The 27,531-nt window shown below is 54.1% G+C and overlaps 2 protein-coding genes across 7 annotated transcripts in view; both read left to right on the top strand.

The window, feature by feature from the left end:
- LOC117978414 (ras GTPase-activating protein 4-like) lies at positions 1-22,392 on the top strand. Of its 6 annotated transcripts, XM_055115074.2 has the most exons (14): positions 22-162; positions 6,722-6,853; positions 7,156-7,250; positions 11,008-11,125; positions 11,353-11,503; positions 11,768-11,832; positions 12,577-12,689; positions 12,895-13,087; positions 13,293-13,425; positions 13,994-14,138; positions 14,684-14,853; positions 18,815-18,928; positions 19,447-19,505; positions 22,269-22,392. In XM_055115074.2, exons 2-13 carry the CDS (start codon positions 6,788-6,790, stop codon positions 19,488-19,490), a joined length of 1,407 nt encoding a protein of 468 aa, XP_054971049.1. In that variant the 5' UTR covers positions 22-162; positions 6,722-6,787; the 3' UTR covers positions 19,491-19,505; positions 22,269-22,392. The 6 variants fall into 6 exon arrangements, 5 of the variants coding, with proteins under 5 accessions (XP_063461862.1, XP_054971049.1, XP_063461861.1 ...); XM_063605792.1 differs by lacking the exon at positions 22,269-22,392 and having other exon boundaries at positions 1-162; positions 6,575-6,853; positions 19,447-20,329; XR_008625964.1 differs by lacking the exons at positions 19,447-19,505; positions 22,269-22,392 and adding an exon at positions 16,838-16,975.
- LOC134730684 (rasGAP-activating-like protein 1) overlaps positions 21,971-27,531 on the top strand; it is a 40,856-nt gene continuing 35,295 nt past the window's right edge. Inside the window, exons 1-3 of the mRNA XM_063605816.1 lie at positions 21,971-21,978; positions 22,262-22,391; positions 25,849-25,930. The gene's annotated coding sequence lies outside the window, so the exon portion shown is untranslated. The remainder of the gene's footprint in view (positions 21,979-22,261; positions 22,392-25,848; positions 25,931-27,531) is intronic.

Here is a 27,531-nt window from a genome sequence, read left to right as displayed (position 1 = left end):
TCTTGTACTTCGGAGATTCTGAAGCCGAGCAACTTGCCCAAGTCCTTCTTCTTTTCCCATTAACAAGATATGATATCACCAAGCCAAACGTCATCATTAAGTTGGAGCAGGGAGAGGAGCTGTGGATAACGGGAGGTGAATTTCCATGTCAACATAGTCCAGGTAAGTTAGTAGAGTATCAAATGTTAAAAAATGCTCATCCCAGACCTTTGGGAGTGACTAAAGAGTTGTTTATATGTATTTGGTACCCTCAGTAACACCTCCCAACCCCCAAATATCACTTTCCTTCCCGCACACATACATGAACTCTTTTGTTTTTTTTATATTTGATTTACATTGGTAGGGATTTTTTCATTCTAACCTATACTGGGGACCCATTCACTTCCTCTTCCTCCAGCATTATCGGTCACTTATTTACTCCCTCGCCATTAGAGAATTGTTGTGGGCTGTTTGTTTGTTTTTTTGTTTGGTTTTTGGAGACGGAGTCTTGTTCTGTCACCCAGGCTGGTGTGCACTGGTATGATCTCAGCTCACTGCAACCATCACCTCCCAGGTTCAAGTGATTCTCCTTCCTCAGCCTCCTGAGTAGCTGGGATTTCAGGCACATGCCACCAAGCCTGGCTAATTTTTGTATTTTTAGTAGAGACAGGGTTTCACCATGTTGGCCATGCTGATCTTGAACTCCTGGCCTCAAGTGATCCACCCACCTCAGCCTCCCCAGGTGCTGAGATTACAGTCCTGAGCCACTGCTCCTGGCCTTACAGAATTGTTTCATTTTGGGGCATTCAGAAGTCTGACATAAAAAATTAACTTGAGACTTTTATGTTCATTCTTTTTATCTTCCATTTTCTTTCCTTCCTTGCTTTAAAAATACCTTGGACTTATTTTCTGCCCTCGATTTTATATATTTCTTTAGGCATTCAGATACCAAAACCTCGTCCTCCACCTGTGCTTGTGAATTGAGTCACAGCTTGTGGTGTACCTTATTTCCCCAAGTCCATGCTCAGTTGATGTGATGATGTAGCGCTCCCTCAGCTTTCCCCTCTTTCCCCAATGCTCATTTATGACCTGTCTGTGTGTTCATTTCCCCTTCCCCATAACTGGAATCATACTCTGTCCATAGTAGACATTCAGGAAGTGTGAATTTCATAAGTGAATGTCGGTTCCTTTTCTTGCCTTTTCAGGAGTGTCCTCTTAGAACCCATTTTCCACTTTTTTGGTTTTCTTTGTATCCCGTAAAAGAGTTTATCTAATCTCAACTTCTAAGACCTTTTTTCCTGTGTATTTTTGCAGCTTGCCTCCAAATTGATATGTCTGACACTTTTAACCTAGTTGAATATTTTACTTGACAATATAGCAGTACCAGTGAGATAGTTCACTTCCTTCTTTCTCAGAATGTCTGATGATAAACTGTGCACATTCCAAAATCATGAATTCTGTCTACCTTCCTCACCTCCCACTATTTGATTGTGCTAGTCTTCTCTCCATGGTTTGTGTTCTTTGTCTTCTGTGAAATGCCTTGCAGATCGTCAGCACATTCTGTTTCTTTTGACATTAGTGTTCAGTATTCTCCCATACCTGGATTACAGTGGATCCATCTTCCATTCAAATGATCATCGTCCTTTTCCTTCATCTGCATTTTACTTGCTGAGATAATACATATTTTCCCTTCCTTTCTTCCTCTCTTCCCTCCCCCCTTCCTCCCTCCCTCCCTCCCTTCCTTCCTTTCATTTTGAGATAGTGTCTCACTCTTGTCGCCCAGGCTGGAGTGCAATGGCATGATCTCGGCTCACTGCAGCCTCCCCCTCCCAGGTTCAAGCGATTCTCCTGCCTCAGCCTCCCAAAGTAGCTGGGATTACAGGTGCACACCAGCATGCCTGGCTAATTTTTATATTTTTAGTAGAGACGGGGTTTCACCATATTGGTCAGGCTGGTCTCTAACTCCTGACCTTGTGATCCACCTGCCTCGGCCTCTCAAAGTGCTAGGATTACAGGCCTGAGCCACTGTGCCCAGCCTACTTATTTATTGAGACAGAGTCTCACTCTGTCACTGAGGCTGGAGTGCAGTGGCACAATCTTGGCTCACGATAACCTCTGCCTCCCAGGTTCAAGTGATTCTTGTGCCTCAGCCTCCCGAGTAGCTGAGATTACAGGCATGCACCATCACGCCCAGCCTATTTTTGTATTTTTAGTAGAGACGGGGTTTCAGTCTGTTGGCCAGGAGTTCTCTGTTGAACTCTTGGCCTTGTGATCTGCCCACCTCAGCTTCCCAAAGTGCTGGGATTACAGGCGTGAGCCACTGCACCCAGCCCCCTTCATTTAATTTTAAATTGTGGTTAAAAAAACACGTAACATGGCCAGGCACGGTGGCTCATGCCTGTAATCCCAGCACTTTGGGAGGCCGAGGCGGGCGGATCACAAGGTCAGGAGATCGAGACCATCCTGGCAAACACGGTGAAACCCCGTCTCTACTAAAAATACAAAAAAATTAGCCGGGCGTGGTGGCGGGCACCTGCAGTCCCAGCTACTTGGGAGACTGAGGCAAGAGAATGGCCTGAACCCGGGAGGCAGAGCTTGCAGTGAGCGGAGATCACACCGCTGCACTCCAGCCTGGGCGACAGAGCGAGACTCCATCTCAAAAAACAAAAACGTAACATACAATTTACCGTCTTAACCATTTTTAAGTGTACGGTAATGTTAACTGTATTTGCCTTGTTGAGCAATAAACTTTAGCGTTGTGCGTTGTGTGTCGGGTTTTGTCAAGCACGTGACAGCGCGTAGTAGGTGTGGAGTGTGGCTCGTCAGCAAGCGCTCTGGCAGGTCGTGCTTTCGCCATCTTCATCCCTACTTACTGTGCTCCCGCTCCCTTGGGTCCCAGGATCCCACTCCTTCGATGAAACTCAGTCTTCCATCTCTGCCTGGTGCTTCTGCCCTGGTTTCTGCTCAACTCGGCGCCGTGTCTCTGTTCCCCAAAGTTCTGTTTCTGTTCTGTGCTGCCCCCTCCCCCTGACCCCGTTTTGTCTTTTTTAAGAGACAAGGTCTCGGCCGGGCATGGTGGCTCACACCTGTAATCCCAGCACTTGGGGAGGCTGAGGCGGGTGGATCACTGGAGGTCAGGAGTTCCAGACCAACCTGGCCAACAGAATGAGACTACTAAAAATACAAAAATTACCTGGGCGTGGTGACACGCGCCTGTAGTCCCAGATACTTGGAGGCTGAGGCACAAGAATTGCTTGAACCCGGGAGGCGGCAGTTGTGAGGAGAGAACGCACCACTGCACTCTGGTGCAGAGCCTGGGCGACAGAGCGAGACTCTGTCTTAAAGAAATAAATAAATAAAGACTCTTTCGAGGCCAGGCATGGTGGCTCATGCCTGTAATCCCAGCGCTTTGGGAGACCGAGGTGGGTGGATCACCTGAGGTCAGAAGTTCAAGACCAGCCTGGTCAACATGGTGAAACCCCGTCTCTACTAAATATACAAAAATTAGCCGGGCATGGTGGCAGGCACCTGTAATCCCAGCTAGTCAGGAGGCTGAGGCAGGAGAATCGCTTGAACCTGGGAGGCGGAGGTTGCAGTAAGCTGAGATCGTGCCATTGCACTCCAGCCTGGGCAACAAGAGTGAAACCTCATTCAAAAAAAAAAAAAAAAAACTCTTTCTAGAGAGAGAAAGAGATGAGAGAGAGAGGGGAGGGGGGGGAGAGAGAGAGAGAGAGAGAGAGAGAGAGAGAGAGAGAGAGAGAGAGAGAGATCGAGATCTCCATCCCTGTCGCCCAGGCTGGGAGTGCGGAGGTGCTATCATGGCTTACTGCAGCCTCCAACTCCTGGTCTCAAGAGATCCTCCACCCCACCTTCCAAGTAGCTGGCACTACAGGTGCACACAGCTGACCATGCCTGGCTAATTTTAAAAGTTTTAGGTAAAAATGGGGTGTCCCTATGTTGCCCAGGCTGGAGTGCTGTGGCGTGATCATAGCTCATGGCAGCTTTGAACTCCTGGGCTCGAGCAACCCTCCCACCTCAGCTTCCACATAGCTGGGACTACAGGCCTGCCCACCACGCCCAGCTAATTTTTAAAAATTTTCTATAGAAGTGGAGTCTTGCTGTGTTGCTCAGGCTGGTCTCCAACTCCAGACCTCAAGCCGTCCTCCCACCTCTACTTTCCAAAGTGTTGGGATGACAGGCATGAGCCACAGCACCCGGCCTGTCTGTTCTGGACACACTTGGAGCACTTCTTGCTCTTCCACACCATCTCAATGACCAGGGTTGTCCAGATGGCTCCTAAAGGCTCCCAACAGGGCATATCATGTGAGGACTGCATTTCATCTGTTTGTAGGACAGTTGTATGTACCTTTTTCATACCTCAGACCCTGTCTAAATCTGAAGTGGTGGTATTTGCTTCCTCTCCCAGCCTTTCACCTCCTGTGCGTTCACTAAATTCACCAGTCACTAAGGCATGAAACTGACAGATTTTACTCTGAACGTCTTTTTCCTTCTGGGAGGTGCCAGGTCCTAGACAGCTGTCTCCATTTTTCTGTTCTTTGCATTCTCACTGGTCTCCCCTGGCCCCTCCTTCTGTACTTTAAGTATTAGCTTGCCTATTGCAGCAGTCTTCTCTTTGATCTTCCTGATTGCCATCTCCTTCCGTCATCGTTCAGTCTACCCATTCTCTTGAGACTAATCTTCCTAAAGCATGGATCTAAATAATTTAGGCCAGGCGCAGTGGCTCACACCTGTAATCCCAGCACTGTGGGAGGTGGAGGCAAGTGGATTACCTGAGGTCAGGAGTTCGAGACCACCCTGGCCAACCCGTCTCTACTAAATATAGAAAAATTAGCCAGGCGTGGTGGTGCACGCCTGTAATCCCAGCTACTCCAGAGGCTGAGGCAGGAGAATCACTTGAACCCAGGAGGTAGAGGCTGCAGTGAGCTGAGATCGCGCCACTATACTCCAGCCTGGGTGACAGAGCAAGACTGTCTCAAAATGAATAAATCAATCTATCATTTACCTGCTCGAAAACTTTCAGTGGCTCCCAACTGTGGTCGGTTTAGATGCTTAGCTCATTAGAATGCCATCCAAGCTCTAGATCTGTGGCTTTCAAGCTGGGCTTTGAGACGCATCATGAGTTCAAAGGGGAGAGTGAGGGGAAGAAGCTGAATTGGGGATTTCTGGTTTTCTAGCCCGTTGTCAATCTTTGGGTTTTATTCCTTTTTCAGATTGTGCTTCCATTTAAAAAAATGAGTTCCAGTTTAAAAATATATATATATATGCTGGACTGGGCATGGTGGCTTATGCCTGTAATCCCAGCACTTTGAGTGGTCGAGGTGGGCAGATCACTTGAGCCCAGGAGTTCGAGGTCAGCCTGGGCAACATAGGGAGACCCCATTTCTACAAAAAAATTTAAAAATTAGCCAGAAGTGGTGGCATGCACTTGTAGTCCCAGCTATTCAGGAGGCTGAGGTGGGAGTATTGCTTGAGCCCAGGAGGTCAAGGCTGCAGTGGGCTGTGATAGTGCCACTGCACTCCAGCCTGGGTGACAGGGTGAGACCCTTTCTCAAAAAAAAGAAAAAAAGTTAAATTAGCTGGGCATGGTGGCACGCACCTGTAGTCCCAGCTACTTGGGAATGTTGAGGTAAAAGAGGATTGCTTGAGCTCAGAGTTCTCAGGTTGCAGTGAGCTATGATTGTGCCACTGCACTCCAGCCTGGGCAAGAGTGATACCCTGATTCTGTAAAAAAAGAAAGAAAGAAAAGTGCTTGAAAACCATTGCAGTAAATGATCCATTCTAAACTATTTTTGGCCATGACTCCCACTGTTTACCCATCCCACGAAGCGTTCATTTCCTACTTCTATTAGAACATGTCACATTCATTCACAAAATATGTACTGATCATTAACTATTTGCCTGCCACTGTTAAGCACTGGGAATAAGACAGTGAACTGAACACGTTACCCTAATAATTGTACACTTTATTGTAGGAAAAGATGGACACTAAAATATATGTGTCAAGGCTGGGCGTGGTGGCTCATGCCTGTAACCCTAGCACTTTGGGAGGCCGAGGTCAGGAGTTCGAGACCAGCCTGGGTAACATGGCGAAACCCCGTCTCTACTAAAAATACAAAAATTAGCCAGAAATCACTTGAACATGGGAGGCTAAGGTTGCAGTGAGCCGAGATCGTGCCACTGTACTCCATCCTGGGCAACAGAGCAAAACACTGTCTCAAAAAGTAACAATAATAAACAAAATAAAATATATGTGTCAAATGGTGACAATTACTGTGAGGGGAAAGAAGTTCCTTGGGAGTGGGAAGTGATTACTTTTTATAAGGTGGTTGAGAAAGGACTCACTGATAAGATACTTAGAGAGCTGAAGGAGGTGGAGAGAGCGCCATGCTTACCTCCAAAGGAACAGCATTCCAGAGAGGAATATGCATGGCATGTTTAGAACAGCAGAAAAAGCCAATGAGGCTGGAGCGAAGTTCAGCAAAGGCAAAGGTGGAGAGAGTTGAGATCCAAGAGGGAGTAGGGAGTCATGTCACGCCTTGGTGAGGATCATAAGGATTGTCTTTTTCTCTGGCAGGACATTTTAACCTCTGCTGTGGCAGAACCTCCAAGGCGAGGAGGCTGTGGGGAACCCAGGGGAGGTGTCTAGGGCAGCTCTGCCTTTTGCCCAGCCTGGGGAGTCCAGTGGCATCAGCCTAAGCCCCTCCCACCCTCCTCTGGGCAGATCGTGAAGAAGTCATGCTACCCACGCTGGAATGAGACGTTTGAATTTGAGCTGCAGGAGGGGGCCATGGAGGCGCTGTGCGTGGAGGCCTGGGACTGGGACCTTGTCAGCCGAAACGACTTCCTGGGCAAAGTGAGCACCACCGCCCCGCTCCCCCTCCTCCCCCGGCAGGCTGCACCTGCTGTCCCCCAGCACCTGGCTCCATTGCAGCCGTCCCATCCTCAGGGACCTCCCTCCGGCTTCCCCAAAGAGAGACACTCAGGAAGCCTGGGACTACCCCCCCACCTCCACCGTCTGCCAGAACCAGCAACTTCCCCCCACCACCACTGGCACTCAGGGACCCTTGGAAGGGGCCCCTCCCCACTAAGAACAGTAGTTGGCAAGGAGGAGACCCAGGTCTCCCAGCTCCAGGAAAACTGCCACTATGTCCCCAGGTGGTGATCGATGTCCAGAGACTGCGGGTGGCGCAGCAGGAGGAGGGCTGGTTCCGGCTGCAGCCCGACCAGTCCAAGAGCCGGCGGCATGACGAGTAAGTGCATGGAGCTGGGCAGCCGGCCTCAAGGGGTGGGGTGGGGGCTGACATTTGGGAATTGGCTACAGGCAGGCAGGGCAGGGCAGGGGGGCTGCTCAGGGGTGAGAGGTCAGGAGACACAGCTCCAGGGTCCCCTCAGCCCCTGCCCACCTAGCCAGCATCCTTCTCATCCCGGCTGGGCTCCACCTCCCCTTTATTTATTATTTATTTATTTATTTATTTTGAGATGGAGTCTCACTCTGTCCCCAGGCTGGAGTGCAATGGCGTGATCTCGACTCACTGCAGGCTCCGCCTCCTGGGTTCACGCCATTCTCCTGCCTCAGCCTCCCAAGTAGCTGGGACTACAGGCACCCGCCACCGCGCCTGGCTAATTTTTTGCATTTTTAGTAGAGACAGGGTTTCACCATGTTAGCCAGGATGGTCTCGATCTCCTGACCTTGTGATCCACCCGCCTCGGCCTCCCCAAGTACTGGGATTACAGGCATGAGCCACCGCACCCGGCCCCTCCCCTTTATTTTTCCCCACAGTTCTGCATTCAGCTCAGCTCTGTCTTCTGTCTTTTTTTTTTTTTTTTTTTTTTTTGAGATGGAGTCTTGCTCTGTCACCCAGGCTGGAGTGCAGCGGCACAATCTTGGCTCACTGCAACCTCCACGTCCTGGATTCCAGTGATTCTCCTGCCTCAACCTCCTGATTAGCTGGGATTACAACTGTGTGCCACCATGCTCGGCTAATTTTTGTATTTTTAGTAGAGACAGGGTTTCACCATGTTGGCCAAGTTGGTCTCGAACACCTGACCTCAAGTGATCCACCTGTCTCAGCCTGCCAAAGTGCTAGGATTACAGCCATGGGCCACCGCACCCGGCCAGGTCTGTCTTCTTAGCTCACAGTTTGTACAGGTCTCCTGCTTTCTGCCTCTGGAAGTTTCTGAAACAAGTACTCAGACATTTTCCCTTTGAAAATTTCCCTGCAGACTTCAGACCAGGGTTCAAGTCTCCAAGGTCAGTGTCCCTGAGCCATAGCTCCAACTCCCTATGCCAGATTCTCCAGGAATAGGGTTGTGAGATAAGATAGGACACCGTTGGCCAGGAGAGGTGGCTCATGCCTGTAATCCCAGCTCTTTGGGAGGCCAAGGTGGGAGGATCACTTGGGGCAAGGAGTTTGAGACCAGCCTGGGCAAGAAAGTGAGACTCCGTCTCTACAAAGAAATAAAAATTAGGCCAGGCGCGGTGGCTCACGCCTGTAATCCCAGCACTTTGAGAGGTCGAGGTGGGCGGATCACCTGAGGTCAGGAGTTTGAGACCAGCCTGGCCAGATGGCGGGCGCCTGTAATCCCAGCTACTCGGGAGGCTGAGGCAGGCAGAATTGCTTGAACCCCGGAGGCAGAGGTTGTAGTGAGCCAAGATTGCGCCATTGCACTCTAGCCTGGGTGACAAAGCTAGACTCTGTCTCAAAAAAAAAAAAAAGAACACCCAGTTAAAACTTAATTTCAGATAAACAGTGAATACTTTTTTTTTTTTTTTTTTTTGAGCAGACTCTCACTCTGTCACCTAGGCTGGATGGAGTGCAGTGGCACGGTCTTGGCTCACTGCAACCTCCGCCTCCCAGGTTCAAGCAATTCTCATGCCTCAGCCTCCCGAGTAGCTGGGATTACAGGCATGCACCTGTACCACCAGTGCAGTGGTGATCATAGCTCACTGTAGCCTCCACCTCCTGGGTGCAAGCAGTCCTCCCACCTCAACGTTCCAGGTAGCTAGGACCACCTCACCTGGCTAATTTTTTGTAGTTTTAGTAGAGATGGGGTTTCACCGTGATGGCCGGGCTTGATGTTGAACTCCTGACCTGTGCCCGGCTGTGAATACTTTTTTAGTATAAGAATAACCGCTGGGCGTGGTGACTCACACCTGTAATCCCAACACTTTGGGAGTTTGAGGCGGGTGGATCACTTGAGGTCAAGAGTTCGAGACCAGCCTGGCCAACATGGTGAAACACCGTCTCTACTAAAAGTACAAAAAGTGGTGGTGGGCACCTGTAATCCAAGCTACTTGGGAGGCTGAAGCAGGATAATTGCTTGAACCCAGGAGACGAAGGTTGCAGTGAGCCGAGATCCCACCACTGCACTCCAGCCTCGGTGACAAGAGCGAAACTCCGTCTCAAGAAAACAGCCGGGTGCGGTGGCTCATGCCTGTAATCTCAGCACTTTGGGTGGCCGAGGCGGGTGGATCATGAGATCAGGAGTTCAAGACCAGCCTGGCCAACATGGTGAAATCCCGTCTCTACTAAAAATACAAAAATTTCCCGGATATGGTGGCGGGCACCTCTAATCTCAGCTACTTGGGAGGCTGAGGATGGAGAATTGCTTGAACCTGGGAGGTCGAGGTTGCAGTGAGCCGAGATCGTGCCACTGCACTCCAGCCTGGGTGACAGAGCAGGACTCCATCTCAGCAAAAAAAAAATAAAATAAAATAAAGAAGAAGAATGACCATGCACTATTTGAGACATACCTATACTAAAAATATTCAAATTTAGGCCGGTTATGGTGGTGCATGCCTGTAATCTCAGCACTTTGGGAGGCCAAGGCAGGAGGATCACTTGAGCCCAGGAGTTCAAGACCAGCCTGGGCAACATAGCAAGACCCCATCTCTAAAAAAAAATAGTTAATAAGTAAATAAAATATTCACATTTAACTGGGTGTCTTGGGTCGTTTTGCTAAATCTGGCAGCCTGTCTCGGAAGCCCTCTGGCTTGTTTGCTGTGGCCCACAGCCCTCAATGGCTCAGCTTTGTGTCCCTGTGGAAGGCCCCAGACCCCCATTCCCCCAGTTCCCATCCTTAACAGGGTAGGAGCAGGTGGACGGCTGTGTGTCCAGCACAAGGTGTTTCCATAGAACCAGCCAAGGCCCATCTTGCCATCTTATTTTTTATTTTTATTTTTTTTGAGACAGAGTCAGGCTGGAGTGCAGTGGTGCAAACCTGGCTCACTGCAACCTCTGCCTCCTGGGTTGAAGCGCTTCTCCTGCCTCAGTCTCCCGAGTAGCTGCGATTACAGGCACCTGCCACAATGCCTGGCTAATTTTTATATATATATTTTAATAGAGATGGGGTTTTGCCGTGTCAGCCAGGCTGGTCTTGAACTCGTGACCTCAAGTGATCTGCCTGCCTTGGCCTCCCAAAGTGCTGGGATTACAGGCATGAGCCACTGCGCCAGGCCCAGGGGCCCATCTTAACACTGCTCTGTGCATGAGGCTCGTGCTGAGCAGGGGCAGTGGGAGCCTTAGAGGCTCCCACTTGGTCCACACCCTCCTCTGTTATGAACTTCCCTATCAGAACAGGGAAGCTGGGAAGCTCAATCTAATGTGGCAAGTTGCTGAACTGGCTCGGGTCTCAGTTTCCCTATTAGGTTGTTATGAGGGTTGGGGATTTGCTTCTGCTGTAAAGTGTACCCATGATGGTGCCATTATCTGGGAGTTGATAGATTCAAGGCTGGCAGCTCCACATACCCAAGCTTGGAGGTGGCAGGGAGCCAGACCTCGAAGACAGAGGTGCCTTGAGTGCAGAGACAGGAAGGGCTTTCCAAAAACAGAAAATAAATAGCCCGGGCAGAGCCTGGGAGGCAGAGCTGTGCAGGGCACCCGGATGGAGGGCATGAGCAGAGAGATGGGAGGCTGGCCCCAAGGGAAAAAACTGGAGGCCATGGGAGCGGTGTGGTCCAGGGTGGCCTGAGTCCCTGGTGGAGAGGTCACAGGCTGCCCATTCCAGGGGCAACCTGGGCTCCTTGCAGCTGGAGGTTCGGCTGTGGGACGAGACGGTGCTGCCCTCCAGCTACTACCAGCCACTGGTGCACCTGCTGTGCCACGAGGTCAAGCTGGGCATGCAGGTGAGGGGGCATGGGCAGGGTGGGAGGGTCCAGTGGCAGTAGGCCTGTGCGCCTGTCCTTCTAAACCCATTCTGCAGAGCAGAAACCTGAGGTCTGGGGATGTGAGGAGCTGGCCAGTGTCCAGGGCCCCGTCCCCAGCCACCCCTTGGGAAAATGTCCTCTTTCCCTGGGATGCTCTGAGGTCCTCAGAGGGAAAGGTTCGGGATCCCCCGTGCCTCTCCCTGCAGGGCCCAGGGCAGCTGATCCCACTCATCGAGGAGACAAGCAGCACCGAGTGTCGCCAGGACGTGGCCACGAACCTGCTCAAGCTCTTCCTGGGGCAGGGGCTGGCCAAGGACTTCCTGGACCTGCTCTTCCAGCTGGAGCTGAGTCGCACCAGTGAGGCCTGGGAAGGAGCTGGGCCCAGAACACTGGGAGGTGTTTGGGGGTGGGTGGGCTCCTCCTGTGGGAGGCAGATGGGGTCAGACAGGAGGGAGGCAAGGAACAGAGCCAAGGGCAGAGGTGGGACAGTGGGCTGGGAGGTGGTGAGGAGGCCCTTTATTGAGGGGCCAGCTTAGATCCCCCAGCCCCAAGGTCCTCTGTCCTCCCCCTCCCCCAAAAGCTTTGTCCCAGCCCCCTACCCACTGGGACCTCTGTTTGTAGGTGAGACCAACACCCTGTTCCGGAGCAACTCTCTGGCCTCAAAGTCCATGGAGTCTTTTCTGAAGGTGAGGTTGCATGCTATATTGTCCTCATCTTGCAAATGACAACACTGAGCTTCAGAGAGAGTGACAGAGGGGGCTGGGACTTCGACTCCAGTGTTCTATCTCCATATTCAGAGCCCTTTAAGGTTAAGAACGTGGGCTGGGCATAGTGGCTCATGCCTGTAATTCCAGCACTTTGGGAGGCTGAGGCGGGCGGATCACTTAAGGTCAGGAGTTGGAGACCAGCCTGGCCAACATGGCGAAACCCCATCTCTACTAAAAATACAAAAATTAGCCTGGCATGGTGGTGGGCACCTGTAATCCCAGCTACTGGGGAGGCTGAGGCAGGAGACTCACTTGAACCAGGAGCCAGAGGTTGTAGTGAGCTCACGCCACTGCACTCTAGCCTGGGCCCCGTGCTAGACTCCGTGCCCCGCACCCCCCCCAAAAAGAATGTGTGTGTGATTAAAATTTAAGTTAGAGACAGTCTCACTATGTTGCCCAGGCTGGCCTCAAACTCCTGGCCTCAAGTGATCCTCCTGCCTTGGCCTCCCAAAGTGCTAGGATTACAAGGGCTAAGAATTCTAGTCATTCATTCACTCACTCATTCATTCATTCATGAATAAACAGTTTGCCCTGCATGTGTACCTGGCCCCCTCCTGGGCGGATAGGGCAGGCAAACGGTGCAAGGGCGGCTGCCGGGAGAAGGTGGGCAGCTGGAGTGGGACTGGGGGAGACAGGATCAGTGTGACCTGCGGTGGTCCCCAGGTGGCCGGGATGCAGTACCTGCACGGCGTCCTGGTCCCCATCATCAACAAGGTGTTTGAGGAGAAGAAGTACGTGGAGCTGGACCCCAGCAAAGTGGAAGTTAAGGATGTAGGGTGAGGCCGGGGGTAACTCCGGGGGGGTGCGGGGCGCAGCGGCAGCGGGTTGGGATCAGGCCCTGTCAGCATGTGTGTTTGTGCTTCTGCCCACCCGTGTATTGTCCCCTGTGTCCGTGTCCTGGCTGCTGTGAGAGCCAGTGTTCCTGTCGTGGCCCTGGCGCTGACCGCGACCTCCTCTGCCAACCCGCCCCTTTCCACGCAGGTGCTCCGGGCTGCACCGCCCGCAGACCGAGGCCGAGGTGCTGGAGCAGAGCGCGCAGACGCTGCGCGCCCACCTGGGGGCCCTGCTGAGCGCGCTCAGCCGCTCGGTTCACGCGTGCCCCGCCGTGGTGCGCGCCACCTTCCGCCAGCTCTTCCGGCGCGTGCGCGAGCGCTTCCCCGGCGCCCAGCACGAGGTGCGCTCTCCACCCGCTGGGCTAGGCTGGGCCGGGTTGGACTGGGCCGGGGCGAGGGGCGAAGAGCGGTGGGGAACCAGGGAGCGCTGGGGAGGACCAGGGAGGCTGTGTCCCGGCGAGGGTCAGGGACGGAGCCTAAGGGGAGGGGGCTGCCAGGAGCCCTGGTCTGGGGGACTCCAGCCCGCGCTCTTCCGCACTCCTCCAGAATGTACCGTTCATCGCCGTCACCAGCTTCCTGTGCCTGCGCTTCTTCCGCCATCGTGTCGTCCAAGCTCTTCCACCTGCGGGAGCGCCACGCGGACGCCCGCACCAGCCGCACCCCGCTCCTGTTGGCCAAGGTGCGGGCCTTGCGGCCACGGGCGGGATGCACAGCTGGGTGTCCTACCGGGGCCCTGGCCTGGACTGCAGAGTGTTCCCTACCGGCTCCGGCGAGGCCACTGGCACGCCCACGTAGGCACTGCACTTCACAGTTTGCAAAGCCTTCCTGTGGCCACCTTGTCCGAGCTCCATCTCATGGATAAGGGAACAGGCCTGCGAGGGGTCGGGGGTTGCCAAGGCCGCCCATCCTGTCGGTGGTGAATCGCGGGACCTTCCAACCCGGGTCTGCTTACTCTCAGGCTGCACCTCTGTGCCCGGCACTGGGGTGGGGTATCCAGTGCAGCAGCGTCAGCTAAACCTACGGAGGAAGGCCCAAGTGGTCTCAGTTATCATAAGGCATCAAACTTCATGATCTTCTCCTCCCTGATCCCTAGTGGGGCTGGAGGGGGCCCGTGGGCATGGCCTCTGTCGCCTCTGCCTCCATCGCTACAGCTGAGTAGCAAAGACTTGGGGAGGGGGGGTGGGAGGGGGTGCAGTGGCTAGGCCCCTAACCTAGCAGAACCTGGTCCTTCCTGCTGTCACCTCCAGGCAGTCCAGAACGTGGGCAACATGGACACGCCGGCTTCCAGGGCCAAGGAGGCTTGGATGGAGCCGCTGCAGCCCACCGTGCGCCAGGGCGTGGCGCAGCTGAAGGACTTCATCACCAAGCTCGTGGACATCGAGGAGAAGGACGGTGAGCGCCGCCCTGCACAGACCCGCCCACAGCCTACTGCTGACGTTTGCTCCGCCCTTGAGCCCCACGGCCCCACCCACCGCTGTTTGTTCCTCTCGTGGCCCCACCCACCGCCTGCTGTTGACATTTGCCAGGCCCCCAGGCCATAGACCCACGCACCACTGTTTGTGCTTCCTGTGACCCTGCCCACTGCCTGCTGTTGACGTTTGCCCCACCCCTAGACCCATGGCCTCACCCCCCATCATCTGTGCCTGTTGACATTTGCTCCATCCTTGAGCTCCATGGCCCCGCCGCCACCTGCTACTGACGCGTGTCCCGCCTCCAAGCCCATGGCCCTGCCTTCCTCAGTCCACCTGTCACCCCGCTCACCACCAGCTGTTGATGTTTGCTCCGCCCTTGAGCCCCATGACTACGTCCACTGCCTGCTGTTCAGATTTGCTCAGCCCTTGAGCCCCACGGCCCCGCCCACTGCTCCGCCCCCCCCCCCCCCCAGTCCCGCCCTCATTCCCTGGGCTCTCTCTTCCCCTCCCTCCCTGGCCTGGCAGAGCTGGACCTGCAGCGGACGCTGAGTTTGCAGGCGCCACCTGTGAAGGAGGGGCCACTCTTCATCCACAGGACCAAGGGCAAGGGCCCCCTCATGTCCTCCTCCTTCAAGAAGCTCTACTTCTCCCTCACTACCGAGGCCCTCAGCTTCGCGAAGACGCCCAGCTCCAAGGTGGGTAAGGAGGGAGGCCGGCAAGTGGGGCACCTTAGAGGCACCTGTCCCCTTCCTTGGAGCCCACTTGAGGTACCCCCGGGGTCAGAGAAGAAAGCCAGGTGTGTGGCATCTGTACTGCTTGTCAGAACCTAGGAGGGCCGGGCACGGTGGCTCACGCCTGTAATCCCAGGACTTTGGGAGGCCAAGGCGGGTAGATCACTTGAGGTTAGGAGTTTGAGACCAGCCTGGCCAACATGGAGAAACCCCGTCTCTACTAAAAATACAAAAAATCAGCCGGGTGTGGTGGTGGGTGCCTGTAGTCCCAGCTACTCGGGAGGCTGAGGCACGGGAATAGCTTGAACCCGGGAGGCAGAAGTTGCAGTGAGCCGAGATCGTGCCACTGCACTCCAACCTGGGCAACAGAGCAAGACTCCGTCTCAAAAAAGAAAATGAATATGGAGGAAGTTGATCCGACCTTACCAGGTTGTTGAGGATTAAATGAGATGATCTCCCTAAGGGTCCTGACCCAGGGCCTGGCAGGTAGTACTATTTAGGCAAATGGTATTATTAAAGATAGTACATCACCTGGGCTGCTAGATGAGTAGGAGGCTAGGGCAAACAGGGGAGGCTTCCTGGAAGAGGCAGGAATATAGAAGCACGGAATCTTGGCGTGGGAAGGGATCTCAAAGATCACCTTGTACAGCCCTCTCTGAGTCATGGGTCACCTCTCCTGCAAGCTCTCTTCTCCCAGGAAGGGCTGAGGACATACTTCCTCCATGGACCTGGTGACTGCTTGCTGTACACCTGCCCCCAGTCATGCAGGCTATGGGGATGATCTTCCAGGAGTACCCAGCCTAGCCCTGGGCAGGTGAGAGCGGGCTAGGAGTAGGTGAAGGAGCTCATCACCCACCCTGTTCTCAACCAGCTCAGGGGTCCCACCAGATGAGGGGCCCGCCCCTTCCGACCAAAGATCCCTCAGATGATGATAATTATTTTTTGAGACAGGGTCTTGCTCTGTCACCCAGGCTGTAGTGCAGTGGTGCGATCATAGCTGACTGCAGCCTCAAACTCCTGGGCTCAAGCAATCTTCCTGCCTCAGCCTCCCGAGTAGCTGGGACTACAGGCACGTGCCACCAAGCCCAGCTAATTTTCTTTAACTTTTTTTTTTTGCGGAGATGGGGCCTTGCTATGCTGCCCAGGCTGTTCTCAAACTCCTGGCCTCAGGCAATCCTCCTGCCCCAGCCTCCCAAAGCACTCAGATGATTATTATACATCTTCCTTGCCAGGGTTCAAAGATTTGACTACATGGGCATTATTTAATTCTGGTCCCATTTTTTTTTTTTTTTTTTTTTTTTTTTGAGATGGAGTTTCGCTTTTGTTGCCCAGGCCAGAGTGCAATGGTGCGATCTTGGCTCACCGCAACCTCCGCCTCCCGGGTTCAAGCGATTCTCCTGCCTCAGCCTCCCAAGTAGCTGGGATTACAGGCATGCACCACCATGCCCGGCTAATTTTGTATTTTTAGTAGACACGGAGTTTCTCCATGTTTGTCAGGCTGGTCTCGAACTCCCAACCTCAGGTGATCCGCCTTCCTCGGCCTCCCAAAATGCTGGGATTACATGTGTGAGCCACTGCGCCCGGTCAGGATATGACTATTAGAGCCTGGGACTACAAAAGCAAGTGGGAAAACTAATAAATGCAAAGTCACAAAGCCTTGGCCACGGCTGGATTGACTTTGTAGCCCAGGGAATGCTGGCTGTCCAGACACTACCCCAAAGCTCACACCTCCGAGGCCCTCTGGGAGTGCCCCCCAGGGAGGCCAGGTCCTCCTCTCCCAGTTGCTGGGCACTTGGTCACCATCAGTCTGTGCTCTGCCCTGGCTGAGGTCACTCTGGGTCTCCCACGCCTACCCCTGGTGCTGCAGAAGGGGAGACTGAGGCCCAGAGATGGGGAATGGAATGGCCCTGGCTAGGTCGCTGAGCCTCCTCCTCCCTGCCTGCCCCAGAAAAGCGCCCTCATCAAGTTAGCCAACATCCGGGCAGCGGAAAAGGTTGAGGAAAAGAGCTTTGGCAGCTTGCACGTCATGCAGGTCATCTACACGGACGACGCCGGCAGACCCCAGACTGCCTACCTGCAGTGCAAGGTGCAGGGAGGGGAGCGGGTGCTGTGGGAGTGGCCTGAACACTGTGGGAGTGGCTTGGGTGCTGTGGGAGTGGCCTGGGTACTGTGGGAGTGGCATGAGCCCTATGGGAGTGGCCTGGGTATTGTGGGAGTGGCCTGAGCTCTATGGGAGTGGCCTGGGTGCTGTGGGAGTGCCCTGGATGCTATGGGAATGCCCTGGGTGCTGTGGGAATGGCCTGGGTGCTATGGGAGTGGCCTGAGCTCTGTGGGAGTGGCCTGGGTGCTGTGGGAGGGGCCTGAGTGGACTGGATGAGAAAAGAGTTGATTGAGCCTCGCCCCGCTATCAGCTACATCAGGCACCGCAGGGTGTGTCTAATCTGGGAGGTGTCAGGGACAGGTGTGTGTGTGTTGTCCAGGGGCCTGAGCCCCCAGGAGGCCATGGCCCATGTCTTTCCCTGGGCATCCATGTGTAGGTCTGTGTGTGGGCCAGTGCACAGACAGGTGCATCCCCGTGATATGAAATTTGCACGTTGCACCCGTTTGTTGGAAACTATTTCCAGATAACTGAGATGGGGGCCAGGCACGCTGGTTCACGCGGATAATCCCAGCATTCTAGCCGGGGCAACAGAGCAAGACCCTTTCTCTAAAAAAGAAAGTCTGAGCTGGCACCTGTGTGGTTCTGTGTCTGTATCAATGCCTAATAATCAAACATTATGCTCTGTGTGGCTTTGGGTGCAGGTTCTCAAGTAACCTTCTCATCTGTTCCTTCATTAACTCATTCATTCATTTATTTAAAAAATACTTACTGAGCACCTCCTAGGTTCCAGGCATGATTCTAGGTGAGGGGATACAGTGGCAGATGAGGCAGAGTCCTGCCCTCATGGAACTGATATTCCAGGGAGAAGATGGGCCAATAAATACATGTTTCAAATGTCGGCTCATGCCTGTAGTCCCAGTACTTTGGGAGGCTGAGGTGGGAGGATCACTGGAGGCCAGGAGTTTGAGAACAGCCTGGCCAATGTAGCAAGACCCCATCTCTACAAAAAAAAAATTAGCCAGCCATGATGGCATGCACCTGTGATTCCAGCTACTTGGGAGGCTGAGGCAGGAAGATAGCCTGAACCCAGGAGTTGGAGGCTGCAGTGAACTATGATCACACCACTGCACTCCAGCCTGGGCTACGGAGTGAGTCCCATGAGTTGAAGGCTCTGATCCACAGGGGGTTGACCAGAGCTGGGTGAGGATGTGAGGCCAGGCTCAGCAGTCGCCCTGAGGCAGCTACCCTGTGACCTGAGGCCAATGCCTGCCAACTGTGATCTCAGTTTCCCCAAATGTAAAACAGCTGGAGAGGCTGGGCACGGTGGCTCACGCCTGTCATCCCAGCACTTTGGAAGTCCGAGGCGGGCAGATCACCTGAGGTCAGGAGTTCGAGGGCAGCCTGGCCAACAGGGTGAAACCCTGTCTCTACTAAAATGACAAAATTAGCTGGGCGTGGTGGCAGGCGTCTGTAATCCCAGCTACTCAAGAAGCTGAGGCAGGGAGAATTGCTTGAACCTGGGAGGCAGAGGTTGCAGTGAGCCGAGATGACGCCACTGCACTCTAGCCTGGGCGACAGAGCGAGACTCCGTCTCAAAAAAATAAAATAAAATAAATAACAGCCAGAGAGAGGCAGCCCTGTGCCCCATCCAGAGCAGAGAGGAATGTCAGGGGGTAGTGATTGGTGGTGAACAGTAGGGTCTGGCACAGGGAAAACACATCAGTGGCAGAGCCAGTTGTTATAGGGGTAGGGGGAGATACAAGGAAGGTCCCAGCCCAGGGCCTGGGAGTGGCCTGGGCACATGCTGAGGGTTCTCTCCTGCAGGACAGCCACAGTGTGGAAGACCCTGTGCCCCTTCTGGGGTGAGGAGTACCAAGTGCACCTGCCGCCCACCTTCCACGCTGTGGCTTTCTACGTCATGGATGAGGATGCCCTCAGGTGAGTGCCCCCCTCTCCAGCTGGGACCCAGACCTGGCCATCTGATTGCTCCCTGGCCCATTTCACCACCAGGACTCCTGGGTCATTTTTGGCATCCTCTTTGCAGCCTGGAGGGAGGCAGAGCCTGGGGGCCTGGGAGGGCGAAAGGCTTGAGCGTGTGGGTGTGCGCATGCGTGGCTCCATGGTGCATGCGCCACATACACACGTGTGTGTGCAGGCATGTGGGCACAAGTGTGCATGGACTACACGTGTGCGTGCAGGTGTGAGCTGTGAGATGGGCACCCAGAGAGTGTGAGCTTGGCATGTGTGGGCATGCGAGAAACCTGTCACATCCCCCTAGAGGGTCCAGAACCCACAGCCTACAGAAGGGCCACAGGTCCAGCTCTGTTGGGTTACTCTGGAAATGACAGCGGTGTCCACCACCCTGCTCCCCCCGGGGGGGCCCTGAACTTGGTGGGAGGTCCCAGAGGGCAGATACTGAAGCCCTGCCCAGCTCTGCCTCCATCTCCCTCCTCTAGCCGGGACGTTATCGGAAAGGTCTGCCTTACAAGGGACACCATAGCCTCTCACCCTAAGGGTAAGTTCTCCCTTCCCTCCTGCACTGGTCTGCCCAGTCCCTGGCCTCCCTCCCACTTGGAGACCTCCCCTCTAGGCTCCGTCTGGTCTCCTGCTCAGGGAAAGCCATTTCTACTCTCCCCAGAAGCCGGGGCCACGTTCTGTACTCTTGGCCTCTGTTCTGCAGCATGTTCCCAAGCCTGGTTGTTACTGCCTCTTCCCTAGGGTGAAGAGGGGCTGCTATGGGTGGAATCTGAGGCCTCTGCTGGCAGAAGAAGGGGCCGCCTTACACTCTATTGCTGAAGCATAGGGACCCCTTCTCCAAATCAGGCCAGCTCCTTCTGTAACCCATGGGGTCGCCTCCATCTGGGCCCTAGTACTACTGTGTCCTAAGTCTGAAGGGTTGGCCTAGAGCCAGTCCAGGCTGGAGATCCCTTTCAATTATTTCTGGGATGCAGACATTGTTTTGTGTTATTGTTTTTACAATTTTTATATAGTTTAAAAAAAAAAAAAAAAAAGGCCGGGCACGGTGGCTCACACCTGTAATCCCAGCACTTTGGGAGGCCGAGACGGGTGGATCACGAGGTCAGGAGATCGAGACCATCCTGGCTAACACGGTGAAACCCCGTCTCTACTAAAAATACAAAAAAATTAGCTGGGCGTGGTGGCAGGCACCTGTAGTCCTAGCTACTTGGCAGGCTGAAGCAGGAGAATGGCGTGAACCCGGGAGGCAGAGCTTGCAGTAAGCCGAGATGGCGCCACTGCACTCCAGCCTCAGCAACGGAGCAAGACTCCACCTCAAAAATAAATAAATAAATGAATAAAAAATAAAAACAAAAAATAAAATAGAGGCCGGGTGCAGTGGCTCACACCTATAATCCCAGCACTTTGGGAGGCCGAGGCAGGTGGATCACCTGAGGTCAGGAGTTCAAGACCAGCCTGGCCAACATGGCAAAACTCTGTCTCTACTAAAAATACAAAAAATTAGCTGGACGTGGTGGTGGGCACCTGTAATCCCAGCTACTCAGGAGGCTGAGGCAGGAGAATCGCTTGAATCCAGGAGGCGGAGGTTGCAGTGAGTCAAGATCACGCCATTGCACTCCAACCTGGATGACAGAGCAAGACTCCATCTCCAAAAGAAAAACAAAGATGGAGGCCGTGCATGGTGGCTCACACCTGTAATCCCAGTGGCAATTCACTTGAGATTAGGAGTTCAAGACCAGCCTCGTCAACATGGTGAAACCCTGTCTCTACTAAAAATATAAAAATTACCTGGGCATGGTGGCACTCACCTGTAATCCCAGCTACTAGGGAGGCTGAGACAGGAAAATCTCTTGAACCTGGGAGGCAGAGGTTGCAGTGAGCCAAGATTGCACCATTGCACTCCAGCCTAGGTGACAGCAAGACTCTGTCTCAAAAAAAAAAAAAAATGGAGATGGGGGTCTCACTCTGTTGCCCAGGCTGGTCTTGAACTCCTGGCTTTGACAGATCCTTCCGCCTTGGCCTCCCCAAGGTGCTAGGATTACAGGTGTGAACCACCATGCTCTGCCCAGACATGATTTTGAGGGTTCAGCCCTGTGCCAGCCTCACTGTGTGTGACCTTGGGCAGCTCTTTGCCTTCTCTGGGCTTCTCTGAGGGTTCAAACCAGTTCTTGGATGCTATGGGCTCTGCCATCAGAGCCTTTGTGTCCCGCTTACTGGCTTCCCCCCACACACACCTGCTCCTGTCTGTGACGCTGGGCCAGGGATGGGGGCAGGGCGGAGGCAGGTTCTGCTGACTCATGGGGCTTCTTGGCCCCTGCCAGGCCAAAGGGCTTTCCCACCTGCAGCCTTAGCCAGCGTCTCTGGGGTCTAGTGGCCCCAGTGAGGCTATTCCTCCGGGTGCCTTGTAGCTGCCCCATCCAGGCCTCAGACCCTCCTCCCAGCAGCCCTAGGGGAGGGCCACTCTCTTCCTGTTTTAAGATGGGGAATCTGGCTGGGTACAGCGGCCCACACTTATAATCCCAGCACCTTAGGAGGCTGAGGTGGGAGGATGGCTTGAGGTCAGGAGTTTGAGACCAGCCTGAGCAACATAGCAAGACTCCATCTTTTTTTTTTTTTTTTGAGATGGGGTCTTGCTCTGTCACCCAGTCTGGAGTGCAATGGTGCAATCTTGTAGCTTCTCCATCTGGGCCTCAGACCCTCCTCCCAGCAGCCCTAGGGGAGGGCCACTCTCTTCCCGTTTTAAGATGGGGAATCTGGCTGGGTACAGCGGCCCACGCTTATAATCCTAGCACCTTGGGAGGCTGAGGTGGGAGGATTGCTTGAGGTCAGGAGTTTGAGACCAGCCTGAGCAACATAGCAAGACTCCATCTTTTTTTTTTTTTTGAGATGGGGTCTTGCTCTGTCACCCAGTCTGGAGTGCAATGGCGCGATCTGAGTTCAAGCAATTCTCCTGCCTCAGCCTCCTGAGGAGCTGGGATTACAGGCATGCACCACCACACCTGGCTCACAGGGTGAGACCCTGTCTCTAAAAACGACGACGACAAAAATGACACAATAGTGAGGGCACAGGCCCCAGGTCACTGACTTAGATTCTAATCCCAGCTCTTCCAACTGCTGTTTCTTCACCTGCTGAGCCTCAGTTTCCCCATCTGTCATTGGGGATACCAGCCCCTGCTTCACGGGTGCCTAGGGGATTCCCAGGAGATTATGGAGGTGCCTCAAGGTGCCTGGTGGGGCTGAGGGTGGAGGGTATGGGGGTTCAGGGCCGGGTCCCTGGCTGAGCTGACCCCACAGGTTTCAGCGGGTGGGCCCACCTGACGGAGGTTGACCCCGATGAGGAGGTGCAGGGCGAGATCCACCTGCGGCTGGAAGTGCGGCCAGGGGCCCGGGCCTGCCGGCTACGCTGCTCTGTGCTGGAGGCCAGGTGAGACTCAGGGGCCTGGGGGCGGGCAGTGGGTCCCCTGCAACTAGAGAAACCCAATGAGGAAGCTGAGCACCCCCTCGCCCCACCTCTACCTCCTGGTCCCAGAGCTGGCCACCTCCCATCAAAGCCTGCTCTCAAGAGAGGGTCTCGCCAGGCACGGTGTCTCACACCTGTAATCCCAGCACTTTGGGAGGCCGAGGCAGGTGGTTCACCTGAGGCCAGGAGTTCAAGACCAGCCTGACCACCATGGTGAGACCCTGTCTCTACTAAAAATACAACAATTAGCCGGGCATGGTGGCAGGCGCCTGTAATCTCAGCTACTCAGGAGGCTGAGGCAGGAGTCTTGAACCCAGGAGGCAGAGGTTGCAGTGAGCCGAGATGGCGCCACTGCACTCCAGCCTGGGTGACAAGCGAGACTGCATCTCAAAAAAAAAAAAAAAAGAAAGAAAAAAGAGAGGGTCTGGGGAGGTTTTCTGGACTTGAAGATGCTTCTTGGGTGATTTCCACTCAAGGGGATATGTCCCTTAAGGGACAGTCTAATGTTCTCATGGAGGAACTGGAGCCATCACAGAGGAGTGGAGTAGGGGGTACGGGTGAGGAGACCCCGAACTCTGATCACACAGCCTCAGTCCCCCAGTGCTAAGGCCGGCTTCCCTATGTTTAACGCCAGTGTGAACTTGGCCTGGTGGGAGTGTGTGTAAGTGGGTCCCTCGTGGGGCTGGGGGGGTGAAAAGAGTTGCTGAAAATCTCCCGATGGGCAAATTGAGGGTTCCCCCAAGGAGGGACAGTGGTTTGGATGGTTCCATGGGCCTGAGTCACCTGTGACAGGGCCACCCCCAAACCCCCAGGGTATTTTTAGCTGCAGGCTGCACTCCCGTCTGGGCCTGGGTCTGAGTCACACTCTGTCCGTGAGAAGCGTCTTCCCTTCCGGCTCCAAACCCACCTCCCCAAGTCGCTCCCTGCCTGTGAGGCAGGAGGGTGGCCCCCAGCCAGGCAGCTCTATGGAGCCAGTGTTCCCCCCACCCTTGAGGGGTCAGCCTGTCTAAGAGGAAGACTTCCCTTGGGCAGAGGGGTGTGGGTCAGATGATGCCCATGTTGCTCACTCTGGCTTCCCGGGAGTTATTTTCTGTCCTGGGAAAATAGAAATGGATGGAAAATGTCTGGGCTTGGGCCGAGCCTCAGCCACGCCCCCACACTCGCTCACTCTCTGGCCTCTGCCATTCATTCCCCCCCACCCCACCCCAACTCACCCGCTTCCTCCATCCTTATCCTTTCCGGGCACCAGGCTGTCTGGGGGACAGGCATGCACACGTGTGCACCCACTCACACACGTGGCCGGGCTCTGGGACCTCGGGGCCACTTCTCCCAGGCACCCATCGTCACCCACGGAGATGGGAGGCATGGAAGCATGTCTCCCTGGCCCTCCCCTCTCTCCAGGAATCTCCCCTCTCCCATCCTCTGGGGCCACAGTGGTTGGCCTTCTAGTGAGTCCTAGCAGGGGAGAGGAATGTCCAGGCCTCTCTCAGAGTGAGGGGACTTGTCCCCCGTTGTCCTCGGCAATGAGACTCCTGCTGCAATTCCAAGTCAGCCTAAGAAGGTCCATTTGCTGCAGAGGAAGAAAGAACATTTCCTCCTTATTTTTTCTGGGGAGATTCTCAATATTTCAGTAAAACCTTGGGGTTTTTTTGTTTTTTGTTTTTGAGACAATCTAGCTCCATCATCCAGGCTGGAGTGCAGTGGCCCGATCTCAGCTCGCTGCAACCTCCACCTTCTGGGTTCAAGCAATTCTCCTGCCTCAGCCTCCCTAGTAGCTGGGATTACAGGTGTGCACCACCACGCCCGGCTAATTTTTTGTATTTTTAGTAGAGACGGGACTTCGCTATGTTGGCTAGGCTGGTCTCAAACTCCTGACCTCAGGTGATCTGCCTGCCTCGGCCTCCCAAAGTACTGGGATTACAGGCGTGAGCCACTGCACCCGGGCTGGTTTTTTTTTTTTGGTGGTTTTTTTTTTTTTTTTTTTTTTTTTGAGGCAGTCTGGCTCTGTCGCCCAGGCTGGAGTGCAGGGGCGTTTTCTTGGCTCACTGCAACCTCTGCCTCCCCAGGTTCAAGCAATTCTCCTGCCTCAGCCTCCTTCCCAAAGTGCTGGGATTATAGGAATGAGCCGCTGCACCCAGCCTCAATGTTGGGGTTTTATTAGACAGTCTTGAGGGGGAAGAAAGGCAGGTATGAGAGGCTTAAAATATCGAAGATGAGTGGGCTTTGGTGTTCTTCCACAAAGAGTTCTAAGTAGGGGATACTGGCAGGGTGCAGTGGCTCACTCCAGTAATCCCAGTGCTTTGGGAAGCAGAGGTGGGAGGATCTCTTGAGGCCCGGATTTCGAGACCAGCCTGGGCAACAGCAAGATCCTGTCTCTACAAAAAAATTTAAAAATTAGCCAGGTGTGGTGGGGCACACCTATGGTGCCAGCTACTTGGGAGGCTGACGTGGGAGGATCGCTTGAGCCCAGGAGGTGGAGGCTGCAGTGAGCTATGATTGCATCACTGTACTCCAGCCTGAGCAACAGAGCAAGACCCTGTTTAAAAAAAAAAAGAAAAGAATAAAAGGGCCAGGCGCGGTGGCTCACGCCTGTAATCCCAGCACTTTGGGAGGCCAAGGCAGGCGGATCACCTGAGGTCAGGAGTTCGAGGGCAGCCTGGCCAACCTGGTGAAACCCCGTCTCTACTAAAAATACGAAAATTAGCTGGGCGTGGTGGCAGGCACCTGTAATCCCAGCTACTCAGGAGGCTGAGGCAGGAGAATTACTTGAACCCGGGAGGCGGAGGTTGCAGTGAGCTAAGATTGCACCATTACACTCCAGCCTGGGCGACAGAGCGAGACTCCGTCTCAAAAAAAAAAAAAGCTAGGGGTACCGTGACTAGACTAGGGCTGTGTAAAGACCCATCTATGGAGAAAGGGCAGGGCCGCCCATCAGGGCTGCACCTCACTCCTCCACCAAGTAGAGCGACATTACTGGGGCAGACCTTCCAGAAACACACTCTCTCCCTAAACCTGAGCCCAGTAGCGATTCACTTTTCCATTTTCCTGATGAGGAAACCGAGGCTCAGGGTAGCCCTGGGAATGGAGGGCTGGGAACATTGCCCCGGCGGTTCCCTGGCAGCACTCACACCACCCCCCTGCCACCCCCAGAGCAAGGTGCAGCCACTGGCCTGCAGCTGCCTGGTGGGAAGGACCCATGGCCTCTACCTTGGGGGGTTCTTGGCCACATGGGCGATCCTGGGGAGATGGCTATGGGAGCAGGGCCCAGAAAGGGCAGAGGCGCACTGTCCACAGTCAGCTTGCCAGGGACGGAATGTGCCCAGGCCTTTTGGCCCGCTGTGGTTACATAATGGTGGTGACAAGTGGGGGAGGGGGGGCTCAGGGACAAGTCGATGATCCAATCTTCCTCCACCCCCACCAGGGATCTGGCCCCAAAGGACCGCAATGGCGCATCTGACCCCTTCGTCCGAGTGCGCTACAAGGGCCGGACACAGGAGACCTCGGTGAGGAGGCCAGAGGGCAGGGAAGGGGCAGGGGGCTCGGGGGACGTGCCAGCCACGCCCCCGTTGCTCACCTCACCACCTGCTCCCCGTCCCCTGGTGGGACAGATTGGGGGCCACAGTCTTACAGAGGAGGCCCAGGGAAAGGGGCGACCTCTCTGAGGGGACATAATAGGTCCCAGGACCTCTGGGGCCAACTTCGCTCACTCCTGGCTATGCTTGGGGGTAAGGAGGGGATTGAGACAGCCGGAGTGGGGTTTATTTGGGAACACCCATGCTGCCCTCCCCACCCCCAGGAAACGTCCAGAGTCGAGGGCCCAGTCCTGGGCACGAAGACACCAAGGTCTGCTTTCTCAGTATAGTTGCTACTGTTTTTGTTTTGTGTTTTGTGGTGTTTTTTTTTTTTTTTGAGGCCAAGTCCCACCCTGTCACCCAGGCTGGAGTGCAGTGGCTGGATCTCAGCTCACTGCAGGCTCTGCCTTCCCAGTTCGAGAGATTCTCCTGCCTCAGCCACACGAGTAGCTAAGATTACAGGCAGACACCACCACACCAGGCTAATTTCTTGTATTTTTAGTAGAGATGGGGTTTCACCACGTTGGCCAGGCTGGTCTCGAACTCCTGGCCTCAAGTGATCCTCCCGCCTCGGCTTCCCAAAGTGCTGGGATTACAGGCATGAGCCACCACGCCCAGCCCTGTGTTTTTTGTTTGTTTTGCTTTGTTTTTTAATATTTTATTTCCATAGGTTATTGGGGAACAGGTGGTGTTTGGTTACATAAGTTCTTAGTGGTGATTTATGAGATTTTGGTTCACCCATCACCCGAGCAGTATACACTGCACCCAATTTGTAGTCTTTTATCCCTCACCCCCTTCCCAACCTTCCCCCCCGAGTCCCCAAAGTCCACTGTGTCATTGTTATGCCTTTGCGTCCTCATAGCTTAGCTCCCACATATGAGTGAGAACATAACGATGTTTGGTTTTCCATTCCTGAGTTACTACACTTAGAATAATAATCTCCAATCCAATCCAGGTTGCTGTGAATGCCATTAATTCATTCCCTTTTTATGGCTGAGTAGTATTCCATCGTATATATATACCACAGTTTCTTTATCCACTTGTTGATTGATGGACATTTGGGCTGGTTTCACATTTTTGCAATTGCGAATTGTGCTGCTATAAACATGCGTCTGCAAGTATCTTGGCCAGGCGCAGTGGCTCACACCTGTAATCCCAGCACTGTGGGAGGCCAAGGCTGGCAGATTGCTTGAGGCCAGGAGTTTGAGACCAGCCTGGCCAACATGGTGAAACCCCGTCTCTACTAAAAATACAAAAATTAGCCGGGCGTAGCGGCAGGCCCCTCAAATCCCAGCTACTTGGGAGGCTGAGGCAGGAGAATCACTTGAACCCAGAAGGCGGAGGTTGCAGTGAGCTGAGATCGTGCCACTGCACTCCAGCCTGGGCGACAGAGCAAGACTGTTTCAAAAACAAAACAAAACAAACAAAACAAAAACATATGTGTGCAAGTATCTTTTTTGTATAATGACTTCTCCTCTGGGTAGATACCCAGTAGTGGGATTGCTGAATCAAATGGTAGTTCTACTTTTAGT

Source organism: Pan paniscus, chromosome 6, assembly GCF_029289425.2.
Source record: "Pan paniscus chromosome 6, NHGRI_mPanPan1-v2.0_pri, whole genome shotgun sequence".
Classification (NCBI taxonomy): Eukaryota; Metazoa; Chordata; class Mammalia; order Primates; family Hominidae; genus Pan; species Pan paniscus.
The sequence above is the reverse complement of the archived record's forward strand: the minus strand, read 5'-3'. Positions and strand labels throughout refer to the sequence as shown.